At 32.3% G+C, this 23,048-nt stretch overlaps 1 protein-coding gene across 10 annotated transcripts in view; it reads right to left on the bottom strand.

Annotated features, from left to right (window-relative positions):
- LOC107502042 (lysine-specific demethylase 6A) overlaps positions 1-23,048 on the bottom strand; it is a 185,351-nt gene that overhangs the window by 63,171 nt on the left and 99,132 nt on the right. For 9 of the 10 annotated variants that reach the window (XM_036235679.1, XM_036235681.1, XM_036235678.1 and 6 more), the window contains 7 exons: positions 8,560-8,653; positions 6,976-7,102; positions 3,338-3,436; positions 2,985-3,204; positions 2,332-2,466; positions 1,704-1,859; positions 253-348 (listed from right to left, as the gene is read on the bottom strand). In XM_036235679.1, the coding sequence (XP_036091572.1) occupies positions 253-348; positions 1,704-1,859; positions 2,332-2,466; positions 2,985-3,204; positions 3,338-3,436; positions 6,976-7,102; positions 8,560-8,653 (927 nt within the window). The remainder of the gene's footprint in view (positions 1-252; positions 349-1,703; positions 1,860-2,331; positions 2,467-2,984; positions 3,205-3,337; positions 3,437-6,975; positions 7,103-8,559; positions 8,654-23,048) is intronic. The other variant, XM_036235680.1, reaches the window with a different exon arrangement.

The raw sequence follows: 23,048 nt of genomic DNA, 5'->3' as shown, positions 1-23,048 counted from the left end.
AATTACAAAATAACAAAAATAAGATTATGGAATACATCCGAAGTACTTTGCTAAGAAAGAGCAAAATACCAAAGTGTTTTATTCTAAATTTATGCCTTTAAGAAAAATAGTCCATTAGTATTTAAACTTGGTTATATAAATTCTATTGAGTACATGTAGTAAATTGAAATGAACATTAATATCCTCTAATATTTTAGTCAGGTAAAATATTTAACTTGATAATAAATATTAGAATAAAAATGGTATACATACTTGTTTCATTAAAACAAACTGACTTTCCAATTGTTCCAGCATCAATTTCTGTGGTGGATTTAAGTTATCTTTATTTGCATGCAGCTGTTCCACGTGCTAAAAAAATGAAAAACAATACGAAGTTAAAAGTAAGAAGAAAGATAGTAAACTGTCACTGAAAAGACCACAACCTCAGAAGCTCTGTGGTCAAATACAGTGATAGCTGTAGTAACCCAAATTAACCAAGCCCAAGATGAAATCTTAGAAATGTAAAAATCAGAAATTCATCTGAAAAAGGTTCATTATGTGTTTTGAGTTAAATGTATTACATGGAAAGGAAATTACAATCTTCACAAAGAGAGCTAATTAACCTTTTAAAAGAATGGTTGGAAATGACTTGAAAGATAAATAATAGGTAATCTAGTTAAATAACCTGGGGTGACTGGGGGAAGGGGAGAATCAGTCCTGAATAGTTATACATAGAATTCTTACCTATATTTACTGTACAAAAAAGACAAAAAGGAATGTTTTTATTTTCTTGTTTTTGTACAAGACTGTTTTCTTTTACATGTACAATGTATCTCTAGAGAAAAACAAAGACACTATTAATATTTATTATTTGTAAGAAAAAACATTATGTGGCTAGAGGCAGGACCTGGAATGAGCCTTTAACCTGTATATTCCATTTTCTATTATTTTTTACGTTTCAAACACAAAAATATTAATTATTCGAAAAAGTAAAAAAAAATATATTACTCTGAAAAATGTGGGCTCATTGTACTTATGTACATATTAGTTTAGTTTACTGTCATTTAACTTTCAGAATACCCAAAAATTACTTAAAGCTTAATATTTCTACTACTTTAAGGTGGTGAAAAATTATAAAAAATATTTCATATCCATATTTCTAGGGTGTTAACTTGTTGCTTTATTGCAGTGAGTGAAACAGTTTGGCTATTCCAGTTCTCAAGACTATTCTAAGAAAAGTTTAATTTAAAAATTTAAAAAAATATTTGGAAATATTTGGTTTAATTTGTGCCCTAAGAGTTATGAGTAGTGATACACCACATAACTTGGAGCTGGAGTATTTACATACATATATGACTTATCTTTTTAAATCAGTTAAAAAATAATTTAAAACACATAAAATTCATAGGTTGTTAACCTGGAAATCTCTGAATTTGAAACATTCATTTTTTACTCTCCATTAAAAAGGCTCTTCTCTAAATAGTGTCTCAAAGAGTTAACAGGAAGTCTGTTATATCCAAAATTGTATTTCACTGCCAGTAGAAAGTGGTGGTAAAAGGTGTATTAATTTCATAAAATCAGAGAAATAAATAAAATGATCTGATGAACATAAAGCTAGCCTTACCTTCTGCATTTAAATAATGCTACAATTTCAGGATAGGAAATACTGCTAATAAATAGCACAATAACTGGAGAGCTGGTCAGTCTCTAAAATATACATATACCTTTGTTGGACTAGATGTTCTTTTCCTCTTGGCAGGACTGGACAGGCCATCTATTTGGCTAGAAGTAATCATGTGTACTGGCACAAACTGTTGTGGAATTGGTGTTTGATTGAGGCCTAATACAGGTTCAGTATTTGGATGATGAGCTTTATAGGCCTAAGGATTAAAGAAGTAAGACAGAAATATGGTTCTACATATTCTTAATTTATTTCTTCAAATTATAAAACATTTTAAGCTATATCATTTTTCAAAGTTATGTGATTTCACACATTACAATTACTAAAAATCAAAATCAAATGAATCCTCAACGGATAAATTTGTACCTTCTTTTGAAAAACTCATTTTTTAAAAAAATTAATAAATTACTATAGTTCCTTAAGGAATCTCTGTCAAAATCAAAAGAATATGTAAAGATTTTAAATAGGCACCCCAAGTTTGTTCCCGTACCAGAGGAAGTTTGATATGATGTAAAATCCTTTATTTTGATGTAAAATCTCTTTGTAATTAAACTTGAAGGATTTATATTTTTTTAAAGTCAACCCTGCACTTAGTAATATAAATTTGATGACTATGGCTTCAAAAAAACCCTTAAAGCTGGGCACCTACAGAATATAACCCAACTTCTCACCTGCTGTGCTGTGTTCATGGCACCCTGCCTGGAGGTAAGCTCTGCGGGTATTGGTAGGCTCCATGCCTCCTCAATACTAGGAAGTAATTTAGTTTTATTCTGTAGACTACCTTGTGGAAGGTTACACAACTGAGCCTAGGAAAAATTATGTAAAAAGCAAATTTAACACAGGCCTATTGGAGTAAGAGCAAGTCCACTAAATCTTCCTGAGTGTTATAGGTATTCATTTTTTAAAGAAAAGAGATTTTAAATGTGGGGGTTTGGATATACGCTAAGTAAAAGAGGGCAACCAGAAAATACTCATGTTAATCAGAACAAAGTTGTTTTCCAGAATTCTTATAGGTATAGTCTCATGAAATTTCAAGCGAGATAAAAATCAATGTGCTCTTTTACCTAAAACACTGTAACTTAGTAGATAGATAGCATACAGAAAAATCATGCAAACTAATGGACTTCAAAATGTATGTGCAAAATAATATTTTAAAAACTGCTTATCTTAAATGACATGAAAAAGAAAATCATATCACAAAATATTAAAAATTATGGAAACAAGTTACTGACATCAAAACACAATGACAAACTGTTCAGCCACCCTCCTTGTGTCAGTTATTATAAAGAAATGGTTTGTAAAATATACTACTTAAAATTTTTACCTGTAAAAACTTAATTCTTCCTACAAGTATAGAGGTATTACTACAACTTTTGCTTCTAGTTGCATTTAAGTAGCATTTAATGGCATCCTGAGTTTGATTGCAGGATTCGTAAAGAGTGCCTAAATCCACCCAGGCTGCTGCATGTCCATGGTCCAATTGTACAGCACAAATATAGGCCTGCAAAGCATCCATAGGCTGATTTTGTTGCTGATAGAGCACACTGAAAAGAGAAATAAAAAATGAGGTGTCTGAAAATGACTGGGTATAATATTAATACACATTATACTACATATGTTTCAATAAACTTGGGTATCTATTAAAATACCATTAAATCGCATTTACTCAAGCCTTACCCTATTGAACACCATGTATCTGCACTTGCTTCTGATTTATCAATAGACTGCCTGTAAGATATAAAGGCATCCTGAACTTTCCCAATACTTGAATAGCACCTGCAAAAGGGGGAACACGAAATATATATGTAAATACATAGATATATAAATATTTCAGTAATACTTAAATTAAGTATGTATATATATGTATATAACCAAAATGATGTGTATGGAAAGGGAAAACGCTAACAAGCTGATTATAGATATTTGTGCATATTGTTTACATATGTATTTAGGTATATTCCACATTACAATTTGCTGTTAAATGAACTTTTTCTTATAGGGCTAACAAAAAAAATAATAATATTCAGGGTTAAAAATACAGACCTCTATTTACATATCATTTGCACTCAGGTTTTCTACATGACAAAAATATAAAGCTAAAATACAAAGAGAAACTATTAGTAATGATTTCAGCAGTATATCTGAAATTTCATTTCTCAATTTACAACACTCAGAATAAACAATGCAGGAAAACTATAAAACTGAGATACAGTAAATACTAATTATTAAAATTGTACAAAATGTACTTAAAACTTCTAACTTGATACAGATTTTAAAACGATTTACAGCATTTTAATACTATTTTTTAAAAAGCATTAATGAAGGTATAAGAGGACGGCCTGTACATGCTGACTTTAACATAAATAACCAAACCATTAACATAAATAACAAAAATATAAAAATTATATAATGAATAAAAAGATTGTCCTATATGTTAGCTATTGGAAAGGAAAACTGAATCTACTGCAGAAATAATTTGCCTTAAGTAGTTCTCTTTATTTTTAATATTTGTTTTCTTGAGATGGAGTCGTTATATCCATGAAACTACATTATTTTACCTCTTATGACATTAAGTTATAGAAAATAGCAAGAAAATGTTTTAATATTTTAATTGTAAAGTCATTCTAAGCTGGGCGCTACAATTACTGATTGAAATGTTGGTAATTCATGTAACCTGAATGGATGTGAATCACAGATTAAAGCAGAAGAGATGACAGAAGGCATTTCATTAGGTTTTAAAAAGCACAGGAAAAAATTACTCAGTCTTCAAATGTAGATCTACCTGAGGATTTTGTCTTTCTAAAAAGGCAGGTGCCATGAAAAAGCACTTTACAGAAACAGTGTGTAAGCTGAAGAATTAGAGACTGAAGGGAAATAAATTTCAGACAAACTACAAGTCTGACTGATATACATACTTCAGCCAGGATTACTGTGGAAGTAAGGAAAATGGTATGAAAGAGAAAAACTAAATGATTGGTAAAAACTCAATGATTTCCTTAGATATTTAAGAAGATATAACTGTTTTTGAAACCTGTTCAGTAAAAAGAAAGTAATTTTTGTATCAAAAGAAATAATAAAAAGTAGCTGTTTAGAGAAAAAATGATGAGTGAGTTTTTAAAAGGTTGCTGATTTAGATGTAAGGGATAGAGTCAATAAAAAGTATACTGAAACTGAAGTTTTGATGTCTTTAGAGTTAGAAATTTTAATTTAGAATTCACTCAAATGGGAGAATGGGTTAAGAGTACAGGACGCACACAAGAGAGGGAAGAAGCAAGCCAAAAGAATGGCTACACTATGGATTGGGTGATGTAAGAAATACCTGTAAAGGAGAGAAAGCAATATCAGAGAATGCAGACAATCTGTCAGAGGGAGAATTTGAGAGAGAGCAATAACGCACACAAGGACAAACAAGAGAGATGAAGTGAATAACAACAAAAATTTGTATAACAAAACTATCTTTCAGATTATCCGAGAAATGTGCTTAAATGCTAGGAGATGTAAGTATTTCCTGAAACCAACATTTTCGTACTTAAATTTTAAAAAGTTAAAGTGGAAAGTCAATGTGCCCAAGTAGTAATATTTGAGTCCAATCACCAGACCCTTTTCATTTAACACAACTCATTCAGGTTCCTCTGAGGTAGGCTCGTGACATAGAAGCAGCACCGAGTAAACTTCAGTTCTAGCTTTTTCTGGGATACTAATTAGCTACAAGGCCTTGAGTAAATCAATGTTCATCTCTGGATGCACTCCCCCCATCTGAAAAATGGGAAACTGCTGCCTCATCACTCCCAATTTGAACATTTCTGTGACTGTGGGAGATTGCTGGAGTCATTACCAAGTTAGTGTTACCACATCTCCATCTCACTTTATATATTACAGCCCAATTAATGAGCAATATCAATAAGCAACACATTCTTGAAATAGATAAGTCTCTGAAATACAAGGGACTTCAAATCCCTATGAATTTTATTTAGAGCTTTACTAAGTTCTGAAATATAATTTTTGACAGACTTGACTTTCTCTAACAATAAAGACAATTAGAAGCAACATGTAAGGCAGTAGACAAGAGTTTGAGAATCAAAAACATAGAAAAAAATCTGACAGACTAAAAATAATAGTCTAAAATGATAAGCCTGAACTCAAAATAAAGTTATCTTGTTTGAGGTCAAGAAAGTGTTCTACGCATTCAGAAATTTTATCTAAAAATGTGAAAACAAAACATACACCAATGTTTAAAATCTGTGGAATACGGCTATTCTGCTATTCTCAAAGAAATGTAAAAGTACGTCATTAAATTGGTCATTTTAAACATATCATTACCTCCTTAAGTTATACATTGTACAAAGCTAAAAATAGGTTAATTCCAAACCCAAATGCTACTTAGCCAGTTCACTTTTTCCATGTATTAAATATTCAGTTTGCTCAAGGCACATTACTAGGCAGTAGAGGCAGAAAAGATTAGCTTCTCCATGAAGACCTTTAATGGAGAAGAAGGACCAAATTTGGACTCTCAGCTTCTGTATTACAAGCAAGTCAAATCAGATTCTTTTTTGAAGTCTTACAGAAGATGAGGAAAAAAAACTGTAGTGAGAGTCGCTAACTTCACAGTTAAATCTTATTATACATGATTAATAAAAATTGAGTTGTTTTTAAAAAGGAATGATTGCGCAATAATCTCCCTCAAATATATCTTATAAACTCTAAAAGAAAATGATATACTATAAAAACTAAAATTAACAATTAGACTCCATGACAAACTTCGACAAAGTAAACTATTCCTATGAAAAAGAATGAAGCAAAACTTATAATTAAAGCAATGTAGTACAGTTGAATTAAATTAACAGCCTTGAGAAAAGGTACCAATCCTTTCATCTATATGTGAAATGAAAACTGAGACCTCATACTGTTTAAATGAACTGCTCCTTAGGCTACTCAGTCATCAGCTAGAATAAAAATGAATTACTAAAATAAGTACATTAAAAATAATAGTAATTACAGAGGAAACACAATTTAATTACTGAACTGAAAAACAATATTAGTGATTAATAAATGGTAAGTTTAAAACTTGTTCAGACTCTTCAAAAGCTAGTAATAAATCAATAGTAATAATTCAAGTCACATAAAGACAAAATGACTAATAAGCAAAATAACTTCTTAGGAAAAGCACAAAATTTAGAATCATTCAATTTTACCTCTCAAGAATATTTTTACAATGTATTTTAAACAAGATGTTACTGACCAGGCTATATTGTGTGATATAACATTTTACATTCTAAGTCTACTCTAGATATCTCAGCCCGAGTGTCTGGTCTCACCTCCCAAGGAAATACCAAGACTGGCCAGAATTAGGATCTGCTTCCAATGACTTTTGGAGATACTGAATTGCGTATGTTTCCTTGGTAGCTTTGTCTCCTAGTAGGTCCACATTATGATACATCCATCCTACAATTTAAAAATTATAAGCATTTACTCATGATTCAACGATTCTTCTAGCTTTAAAAATACCATGAAGGACACAAAGAAATTAAAATTTATGCATTTATCTAGGATCATACTTTCCTCAAATTTCAACCCAATAAAGATAGCTGTAGGAAAGTATTGTGCACAAACAGATACAATCAAAGCTACCAAAGGGCTCTTAAAGAACTTCAAATGATTTGGGTACTGCATTGACACTTAGTCGATTCAAAAACACACATTCTCCTTTTCTAAATTTACTTTTGGCTCAAACTTATGAGCCAAAAAATATAAAGATGATCATTTATTATCGCTTTAAAGGTTAAGGTATTTTGAATTTACCAAGCCAATGTTTATTTCTAAACTGAAATAAATAAAGCTTATATAATCAAAATGAAAACATTTAAATTAAAAAAAAATCTTACAGAAGACCTTATACCTTACTGGCAATGGTTATTTTCATGAACGTCCTCAATGTAACAACATTCAACCAAATATACAAACAACAAACAAAAACCCTCCACAGTTATAGTGAAATCGAAATTTAAAAAAAACTTCAAAGACCTTTAAGAGCACTACAATGTTTGATTCATAAAAACGTTTAGATTATAGCTATAGAGATAATCTAAGAAGATTATCTGTTTCAAAGATTCTATCACAATAAAATGTTAAACATTTAAGACAAACAGAAACCAAGGTTTCAGTTGTGAGTCAATTCAAATATATAGAAAGTTACTTTTGCAAAATTATCATATAAGCAAAACTATGCTTAATTTTTTTGATGTTATAGATTAAAATATTCAAGTAAATATCAAGTAGAATATCAAGTATATACCAACCCAAATATCAAACATAGGTAAGACAGGTAATAAGTAAAATTAATTACTGGCAAGTATCCTCTCAATCATGTAAGTAAAAATCACATATTACTTTTCAACACTAGATTTTTCTCCTTTAACACACAGAAATATAATAAATTGCTAGACAAAATACAGAATAAAATGTTCTATAGTTTTAGGTGACAAGTTTCCATTAAAGCCACTTACTAGATGTGTAAACTATTTTAATTCAATTAACTTCATAGAGTGCTAAGTAAATGCAAGTAAATACTCAAACCTTCAGAGGTTAAATACACAGCTATAAGATTGAGAATTTAAAATGACTACTGGCACTGAAGTCCTGTGTTTAGGTGAATTATAAGATGGACCATGCTGGACAGTGGGTATAACTCCAGATAAAAGAAGAAAAAGAATACAATTATAATATGGAAACATTTACAATATGAAGTATTTGTTTTCAATACAATGTCAAAATATATACCACGATCCTAAAATATAAAATTCTAAATACAACTAACTTTTAAAGCAGAAGAGTTAAAATGCTCCCATCTATGCCAAATTTTTTTAAATGAATACAATATAAAAAAAAAAATTTTTATGTACCTAACTGTTGTAAAACAGTTGCTTTTAGTTGTGCAGGTAGGTTTTCTGTCTGTAAAAGCTGTTCATAGGCTTCTTTTGCAGAATGGTACTTCCGCTAAAGAGTAGGAGAAAATATTCATAGAAAAGTTAAAAAGAAAATCTTTAAATAGAAATAAATACTCTAGATTTCAAGAAGGAGCCGATGACATATTTAAATAACTTTTTAAGTAAGGGTTATATGCTGGCTAGTGTATAAAAGTTTAGATAATATTTTAAAATTTCTATTTGAAAATAAGTAAAAGTAAAAAGTCCCATATTAGTAACTACATATTTATTTAACTTTTGATAGCCATATTTCAGAAAAACTAACAGCTAATCAAAGTACCCTTCAGTCTAACAAGGTGTCGACAAAGCAACATTTTAAAAACTTGCTATATTCTCAAAAGTTACAAAGAAAATAATTTCAGCATCATATGTTACTTAACTTTCACAAAGAAGTAGAAATATTCAATTATCGGATGTATAATTAGCCTAGGATGACTTTTGAAGATATGGATGACCTATTAAGCAAAAGGAGTAAGTGCTACTATCAAAGTCTAAGACAAAAAGTGAAAAAGTTAACATCTTAATTTTATGTAGGGGTTAGAGGTGTTGACCCCCACAAGTCAAAATCCATGTATAACTTCAGACACCCTCAAAACTTAACTACTAATAACCTACTGTTCACCCAAAGCGTTACTGATTACATAAACAGTTAATTAACATATATTTTGTATATTACATGGATTCTATCTGTGTATTCTTATACAATAAAAGAAGCTAGAAAATATTATTAAGAAACTCATAGAAAAAAATACATTTAGAGCTATACACATTTATTGAAAAAAAAAAATCCATGTATGAGAGGACAAGCCTATTTCAAAACTGTGTTGTTCAAGGATCAACTGCATACTTTTTCTCTTCTAGGAAATATTTTTGGAAAATACTTAAAATTAAGTATGTGTTTTAGAGACAGAACATTTTCCATACTATGATCTAACAATGTTCATAATATTTAAGATACAGGCAAATTTCTAAATGAGTCCACTGTCCACAGTTCTCCCTGAAAAAGTACTAAGAAGACTAAAACACATTATTCTTACTGTGATATGTTTAACTCCTCAAAAACAACAGGAAAAACTAACAAGAGAACCCCCAAATATATTATCTTTAAAAGATCAAGAAAAAACAAAGGCTTTAAGTACAATAGTAAAGAAAGAAAATGTCATTTCAAAAACACTTGTAATAAAAGATCAGAGCAATATACTTAATTCAGATAAATGTATTAATTGGTGCTAAAAAATTGAGCTTAACTCTAATCAAATGTGACATGGAAAGTATGGGGGAAAACATGCTGTTTTCATCTCTTTCAAACATACAGATACACAAGTATGCCACAGTTTAAACAGAGACACCAACCAATTCCTCAGTCACAAAGATGCCAATGTAAACAAAGATAAATACCTCCCCAAGCAAAAATACAAACACAGCAAAGCAATAAATTTGGTACAGGTGTAACATACAAAATTAAGTGAAGAATCTATTGTATTTTCTATGTACTAGTAAAAAAACTCTAAGAGGAAGACAATTCCACTTATAACAGCATTAAAAAGAAAAGAAATGCTTATAATAAGTTTACCAATGATGTTTCAGACTTGAAAAAAAAAACATAGTTTCTACATTCATTCACCTGTCAATGGCTATTTCCATATTGTGATTGCTATGAACAGTGTGCTGCAATAAACAGGAGGACATATACCTCTTTGTGGTCTAGATTTCAATTCTTTTGGATAAGCATTGAGATGTGGGGTTACTGGATCATATGACAGTTTTATTTTTAGTTTTTTGAATAATCTTCTCATTGCTGTCCATAACAGCTGCACCATTTTACATTCCCATCAATAGTACACACATTACAATTTCTCCATATTCTTGCTTAAACACACTGTCTTTTATTTTTTGACAATAGCCATCTTAGTGGCTTTAGAGTGATATGTCATTGTGCTTTTGATTTGCATTTCCCTGATTACTAACACTGAGCACTGTTTCATTTATTATATCTTCTTTAGGGAAATTTACATTAAAATCCTTAGCCCATTCAAAAGTCAGGTTATTAGTATCTTATTTTTGATATTGAGATATAAAAATTCCTTATATATTCATTTATAAGGGTTTATATTTATAAAACTGTTATTAGATAAATGGTTTGCAAATATCTTCTCTCATTCTGGAAGATGCCTTATCACTGCTGATTGTTTCTTCTGCTGAAGAGCCAAGACCAATGTCATGAAGCTTTCCCCCCAAGTTTCTTCTAGGAGTTATACAGATCCAAGTCTTTTAATCCTTTTTGAATTAATTTGTTTTTAAGATAGGGTTTTGAGTCTACTCTTCTACATATGATATTCAGCTTTCCTATTAACATCAATTGTTGAAGACACTACCATCTCCTCATTGTATATTCTTGAAAACCTTGTAAAATGTTAGTTGACCACATATACTTGGATTTATTTCTGCTTCTCTATTCTGTTCCCCTTGTCTGTAAGCCTATTTTTATGCTAGTAATAAAACCATATTGCTTTTCTTACTGCAACTTTGTATTATTTCAAAGTCAAGAACATGACACATCCAGCTTTTTACTTCTTTCTCAAAATTAATTTGGCTATTAATGCTCATTTATAGTTCCGTAGTAAAATTGGTTTTTTTTCTTTTTTCTTTTCTTTTTTTTTTTTTTTTTTTTTGGTATCTGAAGAAAAATATGCCACTGAGATTGAAAGAAATTGCATGATTTCCATGGACCAATTTGGGAAAGTACAAACAGTTTAATATTGTTTTCCAACAGAAAACACAGGTATTTTCCATTTGCTCGTGTCTTCTTTCACCAATGTTTTGTGCTTCTTAGTATATAAATTTTTTGCTGCCTTAGTTTATTCCTAAGTATTTTGTAATTTATGGATTTATTTACATAAAGATATTATACTAAGTGAAATAAACCAGTCACAAGTAGAGAAACACTGCATGGACCTCCACAAAAGGTGGTAATGGGAAGCTACTAATCAATAAGAATAATGCTTAACTTTATAAAGTTAAAGACACCTGGGAGTGAAATCAAAAGCATGGCAACAGGAGGAATCTCAAAGGTGGTCAAATACACAGGAGACGGGAGGCAGATTAGGACTGTGAAATAAAAGAGCTAGAATCCACAACTGGAGCTTCCTGAAGGATGGCAAGGGGACACTTCACAGCTGGGTTTTGTACCTCTGAAATCTGGAACAGTGTTGCCTGAGTCATCTGCATGTTCCAAGCAGCAGAACCCAGGGATCAAGACAGAGAGCAGAGCAGAGACTGAATGTAGAGGACCAGCAGCTGTGGCTTAGCAACCACTACTGTCAAATGGGAGTGAGTTATTGAAGCCTGGCTATGTATGCACCCCGACCACCAACCCAGAGTGTGGCCTCCCCCCCACCCCATATCCTCTCAGAGCCAACACCACTGAGCCCCATGGGAATCTGCACAATCAGCACTAAAACACACGGCAGGTACCAGAGAAAGCACAGTGATATGGAAGCAAGACAGCTGAAACCTAGGGGACAGAACTAAAGGAAAGGAAATAGCAACACATATCACTGACTTTTCTCAATCAACCTTACCCCACCCAGTCAGGCTAAGTCAGAAGGAAGCAGCAGATTATAGCATTTGAGTGTTCTTGCAATAACGGGAACTCAGGACCTCTTCCGAGACTCAGACCCCCACTGCCCAATGCCTCTTACAAGGTGGAACCCTAAGGCCAAGGCACCTGATCTCAATCAAGGAGGAACACAGCCCACCATAGAGAAGGGAATTTTCAGCCTAAAAGCAGAGATCCAAGTAGATGGGACACTACTTACTAAAAATCAAAAGAAAAACCCCTTCTTAACCTCCTAAAGAGAGATCGCTATATAATAAATTTTCTTAAAAAAAAAAAAATTCTGGAAAAAAAGCAGAATAAACTTTCATTATTGTCCAGGAAAGACATAAAGTCCATCAAACACCAAGAACAACAAGGGTGACAAGGCAGCTCAGAAAGAAGTGAAAAATCTCCAGATGCAGAAATATATAATTTAAAAGACAGCAAATTCACAGTTGCACTTCTTAAAATGTTAATAAATAAACAAAAAGAATACTTTACCAAAGAGATCGAAACCATAAAAAAGAATCAAATAGATCTGGAGATGAAGAATGCATTAAAAGAGATAAAGAATGAAATAGCACACTTAGGAAACAGAGCTGACCAGATGGAGGAAAGAATTAGTGATACTGAAGGTAGAATCTGTTAATATCAGAAAGAAGACAGACTTGAGAAAGAAAAATAATGAAAGAACTCTACAATAACTATCTGACAACATCTTAAAAAGCAAAATAAGAATAATGGGTACACTGAAAGAAGACAAGAAATAGCATATTCAAACAAAGTTGACAAGAATTTCCCAAACCCATGGAAAAAACTGTATCTTTAAATCCAAGAACCACAGATAATACCTAATTATCTCAACCAAAAAAGGCCTTCCCCAAGACACATTAAATTAAAACTGTCAAAAATTAATGACAAAGCATTTTCAAGACAGCCATGGAAAAGACAGTAATTTATAAATGAAAACCCATTAGACTATCATTGAACTTCTCAGCACAAAGTTTACAAGCCAGAAAGGACAGGAAACAAATACTCAAATTATTGAAAGAAACTACCAGCCAAGAATATTATATCCAGCAAAGTTTTACTTTAGACATGAAGAAGAAATAAAGACCTTTCTATGCATACAAAAGCTGAGGAAATTTTACACGCCAAGGCCTGCATTACAAAATTACTAAAGGGGGTTATTCTACTCGAAGCAAAAGGCCAAAAAAAAAAAAAAAAAAAATACATGACTATGAGTAAGAAAGGACTAACAGGCACAGAGAAGGAAGGTGCAACCCTTATTAAGAAAAGGGTAGTACAAGCTTAAATATTAGATAATGTCTGAAGGTTAAAAAGACACACTTTAAAAAGAGATAACAACAAATAAAGCGACCTATAAAGGAACATACGGCATAAAGAGGGATAATGTGAGAAACAAAAACAGAAAAGGAGAGGGATTAAAGATTCTCATCTGCAAAGAAGAAAGGTAACACACATGCTGAAAAAAACTACTGTACTATATAATGTTCTTTTACACGAACTTAATAGTATACCCACTAAAATCCAGAATTGAAACATATAACATAAAATAAGAGAACAGATAAAATAAATGTGAAACACAATCAAATTAAAATATAAGGCAGAAACACATAAAGACAAAGAAACAATGGAGACACCAAGCTACCAGAAAAGACAAAATGTCTAAATGAAATCCTTACAATTAATAATCACCCTACATGTAAATGGACTGAACTCACCAATAAAAAGGCACAGACAGAGTTGCAGATTGGCTCAAAAAACAAAACCCAACCATACACTGATTCCAGGAGACACATCTCAGCTGCATGGTACGAACATAGAAGCAAAGTGAAATGGTGGAAAACAACATTCCTAGCAACTGGCTTCCAGAGTGGCCATACTTATGGTATAACTGGCCATCAGGTATAAGTGGCCATACTTACACCTGATGAAACAGACTTCAGGATAAATAAGGTAATGAGCCAATGACAGGCACTTGACAATGATAAACAGGACAATACATCACAAGTATGTATCACTTATCAGTATCTATGCTCCCAATTAGGGATCATCTAAATATAGAAAGCAACTACTAATAGAACTAAAGGGAGAAAGTTACAAACACCATTCGAATAGGGACCTAAAAACCCCACTGTCAGCCATAGATATATCATCCAAACAGAAAATATAAAGAAACATCAACCCTACAGGACACATTAGACCAATCAGACATAAATCAGCATTCATGGAGCCTTTTATCCAAAGCACAAGATTATATATTCTTCTCTAGTACATATAAAAAAATTCTCACAGATAGAACATTATATTGGGATGCAAAACTAGCCTCAGGAAACTTAAGAAAATTGAAATCCTATTAAGCATATTATTTGATCATAATACTTTGAAACCGGAGATCACCAGTAAAAAGAAAGCATGAAAAAACACAAATATATGGAGATTAAACAACAAGCTTCTCAGGAATGACTGGATCAGAGAATAAATAAAAAGAGAGATCAACAGATAAATAGAAACAAATAAGAATGAAAGTAAAAGCTATTAAAACTTTGGATACAGAAAGAGCGATAAGAAAACTCCATATCATTATAGGCCTATCTCAAGAAACAAGAATAAGCCCAAATAAATGACCTTAATATTACATCTTAAAAAACTAGAAAAAGTAAAGTCTAAAGTCAGCAGAAGGAAGAAAATGATTAAAATTAGAGCACAATTAAATATCATTAAAATACCCATAAGAAAAGACAATTGAAAAAAATTAATGCAACTATGAACAGGTTCTATGAAGAGTCATGAAACTGACAAATCCCTTTCCAGATTAAGAAAAAAAGAAAAGGACACAAATAAATAAAACCAGAATGAAAGAGGATAAGTAATGAAAGATACCACCAAAATACAAAGAAACTATACAAGAATACTGTGAAAAATTACAAGCAAATTCAATAACCTAGAAGGAATTCACAAGTTAATTAGAAATATTTCTAATTAGAAATAAATATATTATATGGCTATTTTAAATCATGAAGAAGTAGAAAGTCTAAAGAACTCTCTCATTATCATTAAAAAAGCTGAAACGATCAAAAAAGACCTCCCCAAAAAAGAAAAGTCCACGCCAGATGAATTCACCAGTAAATTCTACCAAACTTTCAAAGATGATTTAATTCCTATTCTTTTTTAAACTTTTCCAAAAAAATATTAAAGAAGAAGCCAACAACGCCCTGATCCCAAACCTGGAAAACCTGGTAAAGATAACACAAAAAAGAAAACTAGAGACCAGCATCTCATAAACACAGGCAGTGTCAGGCCTTGAGGAATACTGTGCTGAACTGCCAGGGACTGGAGATAACTGACAGCTGCCTACAGCGTTGTCTCTTTATAGGTCCAGCACAGGCAAAAACCATCTGCGGATCACTTTGTAGTTCCCACCAGGTGGCCCTAGGAAATCAAAAGTAGTGGCTGACCTTGGCCTTCTGTGGAGCCTCTCCCAAGGGAGCCCAAAACCAACACAGCTGGAGGCTGGCCCCAGACCAAAATGGAGCAACTCTTAACTAGTTCCAGTAGTGATACACACAATGGGTGGTTGCAACAAGCCAGCCCAGTCAGCAATTCTAATCTAGAGGGTGCAGCCAATTCCCACAGTTAGGCAGCCTGAGCGTTAATCCCACCCACTGATCTACTAACAACAATAAAGGCTTGGTGACAACAGAAGATCACACACAGGTCACATCCAGAGCTCCCAGCATAAGAGATCGGTGAGAGTGCGCCACTGGGCCACACAGGACACCTTCCACATTAGGCCATCTGGCCAAGGTTGAAAGACATAATGAATATTCCTAACATACAAAAACGAACACAGGCCAATAAAATGAGAAAACAAAGAGATATGCCATAAATGAAAGAAAAGTAGAAAACTCCAAAAAAAATAAGCAAAATAAATGGAGGCAAGCAACCTACCAGAGAGAGTTCAAAGTAATGGTTATAAGGATGCTCAATGAACTTATACGAAGAAATGATGAACACAATGAAAACCTCAGCATTTTTGAAAAAGGACAAAGAACCCATAAAAACTAAGCAGACAGAAATGAGGACTATAATAACTGAAATGAAGAATATATTAAAAAGGATTCAACAATAGATTGGACAAAGCAGAAGATCAATCAGTGATTCAGAAGACAAGGTAGCAGAATACACCCTATCAGAATAACAAAAAGAAAAAAGAATTTTAAAAAATGAGGATAGTTTTGTTAGGTCTGTGGAAAGAGGGAAAAAGGGCCAGCCAGATGCCTGCCTGGAGGCTTCTTAGCTTGATATCAGAATCCAGACCTTCCAGCGAAGTCGGAGTCCAACTGATAAGGGCCAACCCTAAAGTCCGGGTGCCACTGCCCTAATCTGCCAGCACTCTAATCTGGATGCTCAATGACAGTGCCTATTCTATAACCTACCCCCATATATCCCAATAAAAACTACCCCCTCCCATCTCAAGACATGACTTCTCTGGCCCCTCTCCTCTTGGGACCAGTGAAGCTCGCCCACCTGGGAGCACTCTCCCAATAAAGTCTTGCTTTTAAAACTTCTCTCGGGCATGTCACGCATTTACCTTACTAGTTTAAAAGACCTCTGGGACAACGTGAAGCGTAAAAATATCTGGATCACAGGAGTACCTGAAGAGGAAAAGGACAAGCAAGGAATTGAGAATCTATTTGAAGAAATAATGACAGAAAACTATACTAACCTGGCAAAAGAATAAGACATACAAGTTCAGGAAACACAAAAGGTACTAAACAAAAGGAATTTAAACAGACCTATACCAAGACACATCATAATTACAATGACAAAGGTCGAAGACAAAGAGAGACTCTTAAAGCAGCAAAAGAAAGGAAGCTTGTTACTAAAAGGGTACCCCCATAAGAATGTCTGCTGACTTCTCAATGGAAACTTTGCAGTCCAGAAGGGAATGGCAAGAAATATTTAAAGTTATGAAAAACAAGAATCTACAATCATGAATACTCTACCCAGCAATGCTTTCGATTAAAATGGAAGGAGAGGAATTTAAGGAATTCATCACCAACAAGCCAGAATTACAAGAAATGCTAAAGGGTTTTCTGTAAAAAGAAAGGGGAAAAAAATAGAAATAACAAATATGAATTATAAAATGGCAGTACCATTGTACCTATCAGTAATCACTCCAAATGTAAACGGAGTAAATGCTCAAATCAAAAGACATGCAGAACAGAATGGATAAGAAGACAATACCCATGCATGTGCTCTCTATAAAAGACCCACTTCAGATCAAAGGACACTCACAGACTAAAAGTAAAGGGATAGATAAAGATATTTCATGCAAACTGAAATGAAAAAAAAGCTGGGGTAGCAATATTCATATCAGATAAAACAGACTTTAAAACAAAGGCTATAAAAAAAGAGACACCGAAAGAGCATTATATAATGATAAAGGGACAGATATGTCAAGGGGACATAAACCTTGTAAACAAAATGCATACCACACAGGAACACCTCTGTACTTAAAGCAATTATTGACCCACATAAAAGGAGAGATCAATAGTTAAGGTCTCATAATAAGAGAATTTAATACCCGACTGACACCAATGCACAGATTTTCCAGGCAAAGAATCAACAAGAAAATAAATGGGCCTAAAAAGCACACTAGAACAGATGGACTTAATAGATATTTCAGAGCATTTTATCCCCAAAACAGCAAAATATGTATTCTTCTCAAGTGCACATGGAACATTTTCAAGGATAGATCACATGTTAAGACACAATTAAGTCTCAATTAAGAAGACTGAAATCATATCAACCTTCTTTGATCACAATGGTATGAAACCACTTATCAACTACAAGAAAAAAAACTGGAAAATACACAAACACATGGAAGCTAAATCACGTGCTACTAAACAATGAGATCAAGGAAGAAATCAAAAGATACCTAGGAACAAATGAAAATAAAAACATGACTCAAACTCTATAGGACACAGTGAAAGCAGTCCTAAGAAGGAAATTCAAAGCAATAGCGGCCTTCCTCAAAAAAACAAGAAATAACTCATATAAACAATCTAACCTTACAATGAAAAGAACTAGAAAAAAACAGCAAACAAAACCCAAAGTGAACAGAAGGAAGGCAATAATAAAAATCAGAATGGAAACAAATGAAAGAGTTTAGAAAAACAATACAGAATGTTAATGAAACCAAGGGCTGGTTTTCTAAAAAGATAAACAAAATTGGAAGACTCTTAGCCAGATTCAAGGGAAAAAGAGGACTCAAATAAATAAAATCAGAAATAAAAGAGAAAAAATAACCATGGACTCCACAGAAAAACAATGAATCACATGAAAATACAAAAGCAATTCCACACCAACAAATTGGACTTTCTGGAAGAAATGGACACATTCCTAGAAACACAGAATATTCTCTAAGACTGAGTCACGAAGAAACAGAAAATCTAAAGCAACTAACTAATAATAATGAAATCAAAACAATAATTGAAAACCTCCCATAAAACAAAAGTCTAGACTAGATGGCTTTATAGGCAAATTTTAGCAAACATTTAAAGAAGAATGATCACTTATTCTTTTCCAACTATTCTTTTCAAAAAATTCCTTTTATGAGACCACCATTACCTTGATTCCAAATTCAGGAAAAGACTTTACAAAAAAGAAAAAAGAAAGAAAGAAAACTATATGCCAATATCTCTTATGAACATGGATGCAAAAATCCTCAACAAAATATTAGCAAACTAAATTCAGCAGTACATTAAAAATATCATACACCACGAACAAGTTGGGTTTACTCTTGGGATGCCCATTGAACAATACCCACAAATCAATTAATGTGACACACACCACATTATCAAATAAAAATAAGAATAATTTATTTCATCATGTCAACAGATGCAGAAAAAGCATTTCATGAAAGCTAGAGTCCATTTATGATAAAAACTCTCGACAAAGTGGGAAGTGAGAGAACATTCCTCAATATAATAAAGGCCATATATGACAAACCTACAGTTAACATCATACTCAATGAGGAAAGGCTAAAAGCAATCTCCTTAAGATCAGCAACAAGACAAGGATGCCCACTTTCATCACTCCTTTTCAACACTGTATTGGAAGTCTTAGTCACAGCAATAAGACAAGAAAAGAAAGAAAAGGTATCTGAATTGGAAAAGGAAGAAGTATAACTCCTGTTATTTGCCGATGACATGATACTATAAAGAACCCTACGAACCCCATGCACAAACAAAAACCTTTTAGAATTGATGAATGAATTTACCAAAGTAGCAGGTTGAAAATAAATATTCAGAAAGCAGTGGCATTTTAATACACCAATGATGAACTTTTGGAATGAAATTTAGAAAACAATCCCAGTTACAAATGCACTGAAAACTATAAAATACCTGGGAATCACATTAAACAAGAAGGTAGAAGACCTGTTTTCAGAAAATTATAAGTCACTGAAAAGAAAAATTGAAGAAGATACAAATAAATGGAAGCATATAATGTTTTCATGGGCAGGAGGAATCAACAGCATTAAAATGGCCATACTACTCAAAGCAACCTACAGATTCAGTGCAATCCCTATCAATACCAGTGGCATTTTTCAAAGAGCTAGAACAAATAATCCTAAAATTTATATGGAGCCATAAAAAAACCCAAATGGCTACAGTAATATTGAGAAAGAAGAACAAAATTGGAAGTATCACACTACCTGATATCAAATTATACTTACTACAAGGCTACAGCAATCAAAACAGCATGGTACTGGCATAAAAACAGATACACTGATCAATGGAATAGAACAGAGAGCGCAGAAACAAATCCATGCCTATATGCTCACTTAATACATGACAAAAGAGATAAGAATTTACAATGGTGTAAAGACAGTCAGTATCTTCAATTAATGATGTTGGGAAAATTGAACAGATACATGCAAAAAAAAAAAAAAAAAAAGAAGAAGAAGAAGAAGCTGGGCCACTTTCTTACACCCGTATACAAGAACAGACTCAAAATGGATTAAAGACTTTAATGTAAGAACTGAAATCATAAAACTTCTAGAAGAAAACACAGGTGATAAACTCTCTAGTATTACTAACAGGAATTTCTTTTCAGATACATCTCCTAGGTCAAGGGAAACAAAACAAAAAATAACAAATGAGGTTACATCAAACTAAAAAGTTTTTGTACAGCAAAGGTCACCATCAAAACAAAAAGACAACCAACTGGGAGAAAATATTTGCTAATGATACATTTGACAAGGGGTTAATATCCAAAATATATAAAAAATTTATATAATTCAACATCAAAAAAATCCAATCCAATTTAATAGATGGGCAGAAAATATGAACAGATAATTCTCCAAAGAGGACATACAGATGGCTAACAGACATATGAAAAGATGCTCAACGTCTCTAACCATCAGAGAAATGCAAATTAAAACCATAATAACATATCACTTAACACCTGTCAGAATGGCTATCATCAATAAAAAGTGTTGTTGAGGATGTGGACAAAAGGGAACAACTCATACATTGTGCTGGGATAGCAAATTGATACAGCCGCTATGGAAAATAGTATGGAGGTTTCTCAAAAAAATTAAAAATGGATCTACCTTTTGACTCAGCAAATGCACTTCTGGGTATTTATCCAAAGAAAACTAAAACAATAATTTATAAAGATCTATGTACTACAATATTCATGGCAGCACACTTTAAAATAGCCAAGATCTGGAAGTAATAAAATACCCATCCATCAACAGATGACTGGATAAAGAAACTATGGTTCATATATACAATGAAATATTACTGAATCATTAAAAAAAAATTCTTATCATTTGCAATGACATGGCTAGACCTAGAGATTCTTACGCTGAGTGAATAAGTTAGACAAAGATGAATACCATATGCTTTAACTTACATGTGGAATCTAAGCAACAACAAAAAAACAAACTAAGCAAAAACTTGCAAATACAGAGGACAATTTGGTGACAGACAGAGGGGAAATGGGTTGGAAGGGATGGAAGAATGGGGTAAATGAAGGGTTAAAAGAAGTACAAATTAGTAGTTAATAGTTGGTTACAGGGATGGTGAGCACGGCAGAGGGAATGCAGTCAGCATTAATATGATGGCTAAGTGGAGGGCTTGGAGAGGGAGGGTGCAACTGGAGGATTGTTTTAAAAACTGTATAGATGTCTAACCAATGTACTGTATATTTGAAACTAATATAAACAAATTTTTAAAAACTTGTTTCCTTCATTAATTAGATGTTTATTTTTTCCTTCACTATTACTACAAAACTGCTGTAATCACAACACTACGACACTGGAAGAATGTGTATATGTAGAGCAATGAACAACTGAGAAACTCTCACAAGGTTAAATGAATTTTAACAGGGGTGCTGAGACTATTCAACAAAGAAAGAACAAATGATTCTGGGAAATTTATATATCCACATGGAAAACAATGAAGTTGGATCACTCTACAATGTCAGTTAGAAATATCAACATCATATTTTCAATGAATAAAACATATGAAGATAAGCAGGTCATTAAGAAAATAGAGAACTTAAAAAACAGTGTAAACCAATTAGACATAGGAGATAGACATATAATGCCAAAAGTATATACATTCTTTCAAGTATAGTGAAATTCAGGACAAGTCTAAAATTTTAAAAGCCTAAATTTTACAAATTACATACTCCAACCATAAAAAAAATTGCAAGTCAATAACAACAAAAAAAAACATTTAAAAAAAAATTAGAAGAGTGTGGAAATAAACATCGAATACATGAAATACAACAAATCACAAAGAGGAAATCATAAAGAACCAGGATCACAGTAAACAAAATGTCAAAAAACAAAAACACAGAGAAAAAAAATTACTAAAGGTACCTTACCCTTCTAAAACAAACAATAAGATTATAAGATTTCTCATCAAGGAACAGTATAAATCTTAAGACAAATTTGAAATGTTGTAATTAAAGAAAATTCCATACCCACTGAAAACTCACCAAAAAAAAGGGAGAGATTTGTAATAATGAATGTGATAGAGCAGACTGTGACACACAAAATCACGTTTAATTCTTTTAGCACACTTCTTCAGGAAGAGGTTTAAGAAACAAGCAAGAATTTTAGCATAAGAAGTTTCAAAAAGATACAGGAAAACCTGAACACAACCGACTCTATTAAACTGTTAGCACAGTGTGCCCAAGAATGGCAACATACACATTTTTCTAGTAAAAGCATGGAACTATTACCATGATTGATGATGATGGCCCAAAAAGCAATGTAAAAATTTCCAAGATATTCAAATAATAAAAGAGTAAAATTTAAGATGAAATCAATAACAAACATAATCAGAAAATTCTTCTCAGGTCATTGTGTACTGATCACCACATATAACATAAAACAGAGGCCAAAGAAATTCTATCATAGGTCAAATTATAAAATATTTTGAAACAAACACATAACATACCAAACATAATAAAATGCAACAAACCATGTTTACTTTAAAATTACTTGAATCAATCACCTAATTATGTTAAAATTACCAAAGAAATACTAAATAATATAAACACAAAGGAAGTAATAGGAATATAAAGAGTAGAAATTAATAAAATAGAAAGCAACCATCATTTAAATAAGTGTCTTTTAAAAGATTATTATATTTTAAAAACCCTGGCAAGACCAATTAACAAACAAAAAAAAGGGAATAAATAAGTGAAATCAGATTGTTACAGCTCATCACATATCTCTACAAACATTAAATTTATG

The sequence above is a fragment of the Rousettus aegyptiacus genome, unplaced genomic scaffold, assembly GCF_014176215.1.
Source record: "Rousettus aegyptiacus isolate mRouAeg1 unplaced genomic scaffold, mRouAeg1.p scaffold_m13_p_19, whole genome shotgun sequence".
NCBI classification, from domain to species: domain Eukaryota; kingdom Metazoa; phylum Chordata; class Mammalia; order Chiroptera; family Pteropodidae; genus Rousettus; species Rousettus aegyptiacus.
This window is presented reverse-complemented; position numbering and strand designations above follow the sequence as displayed.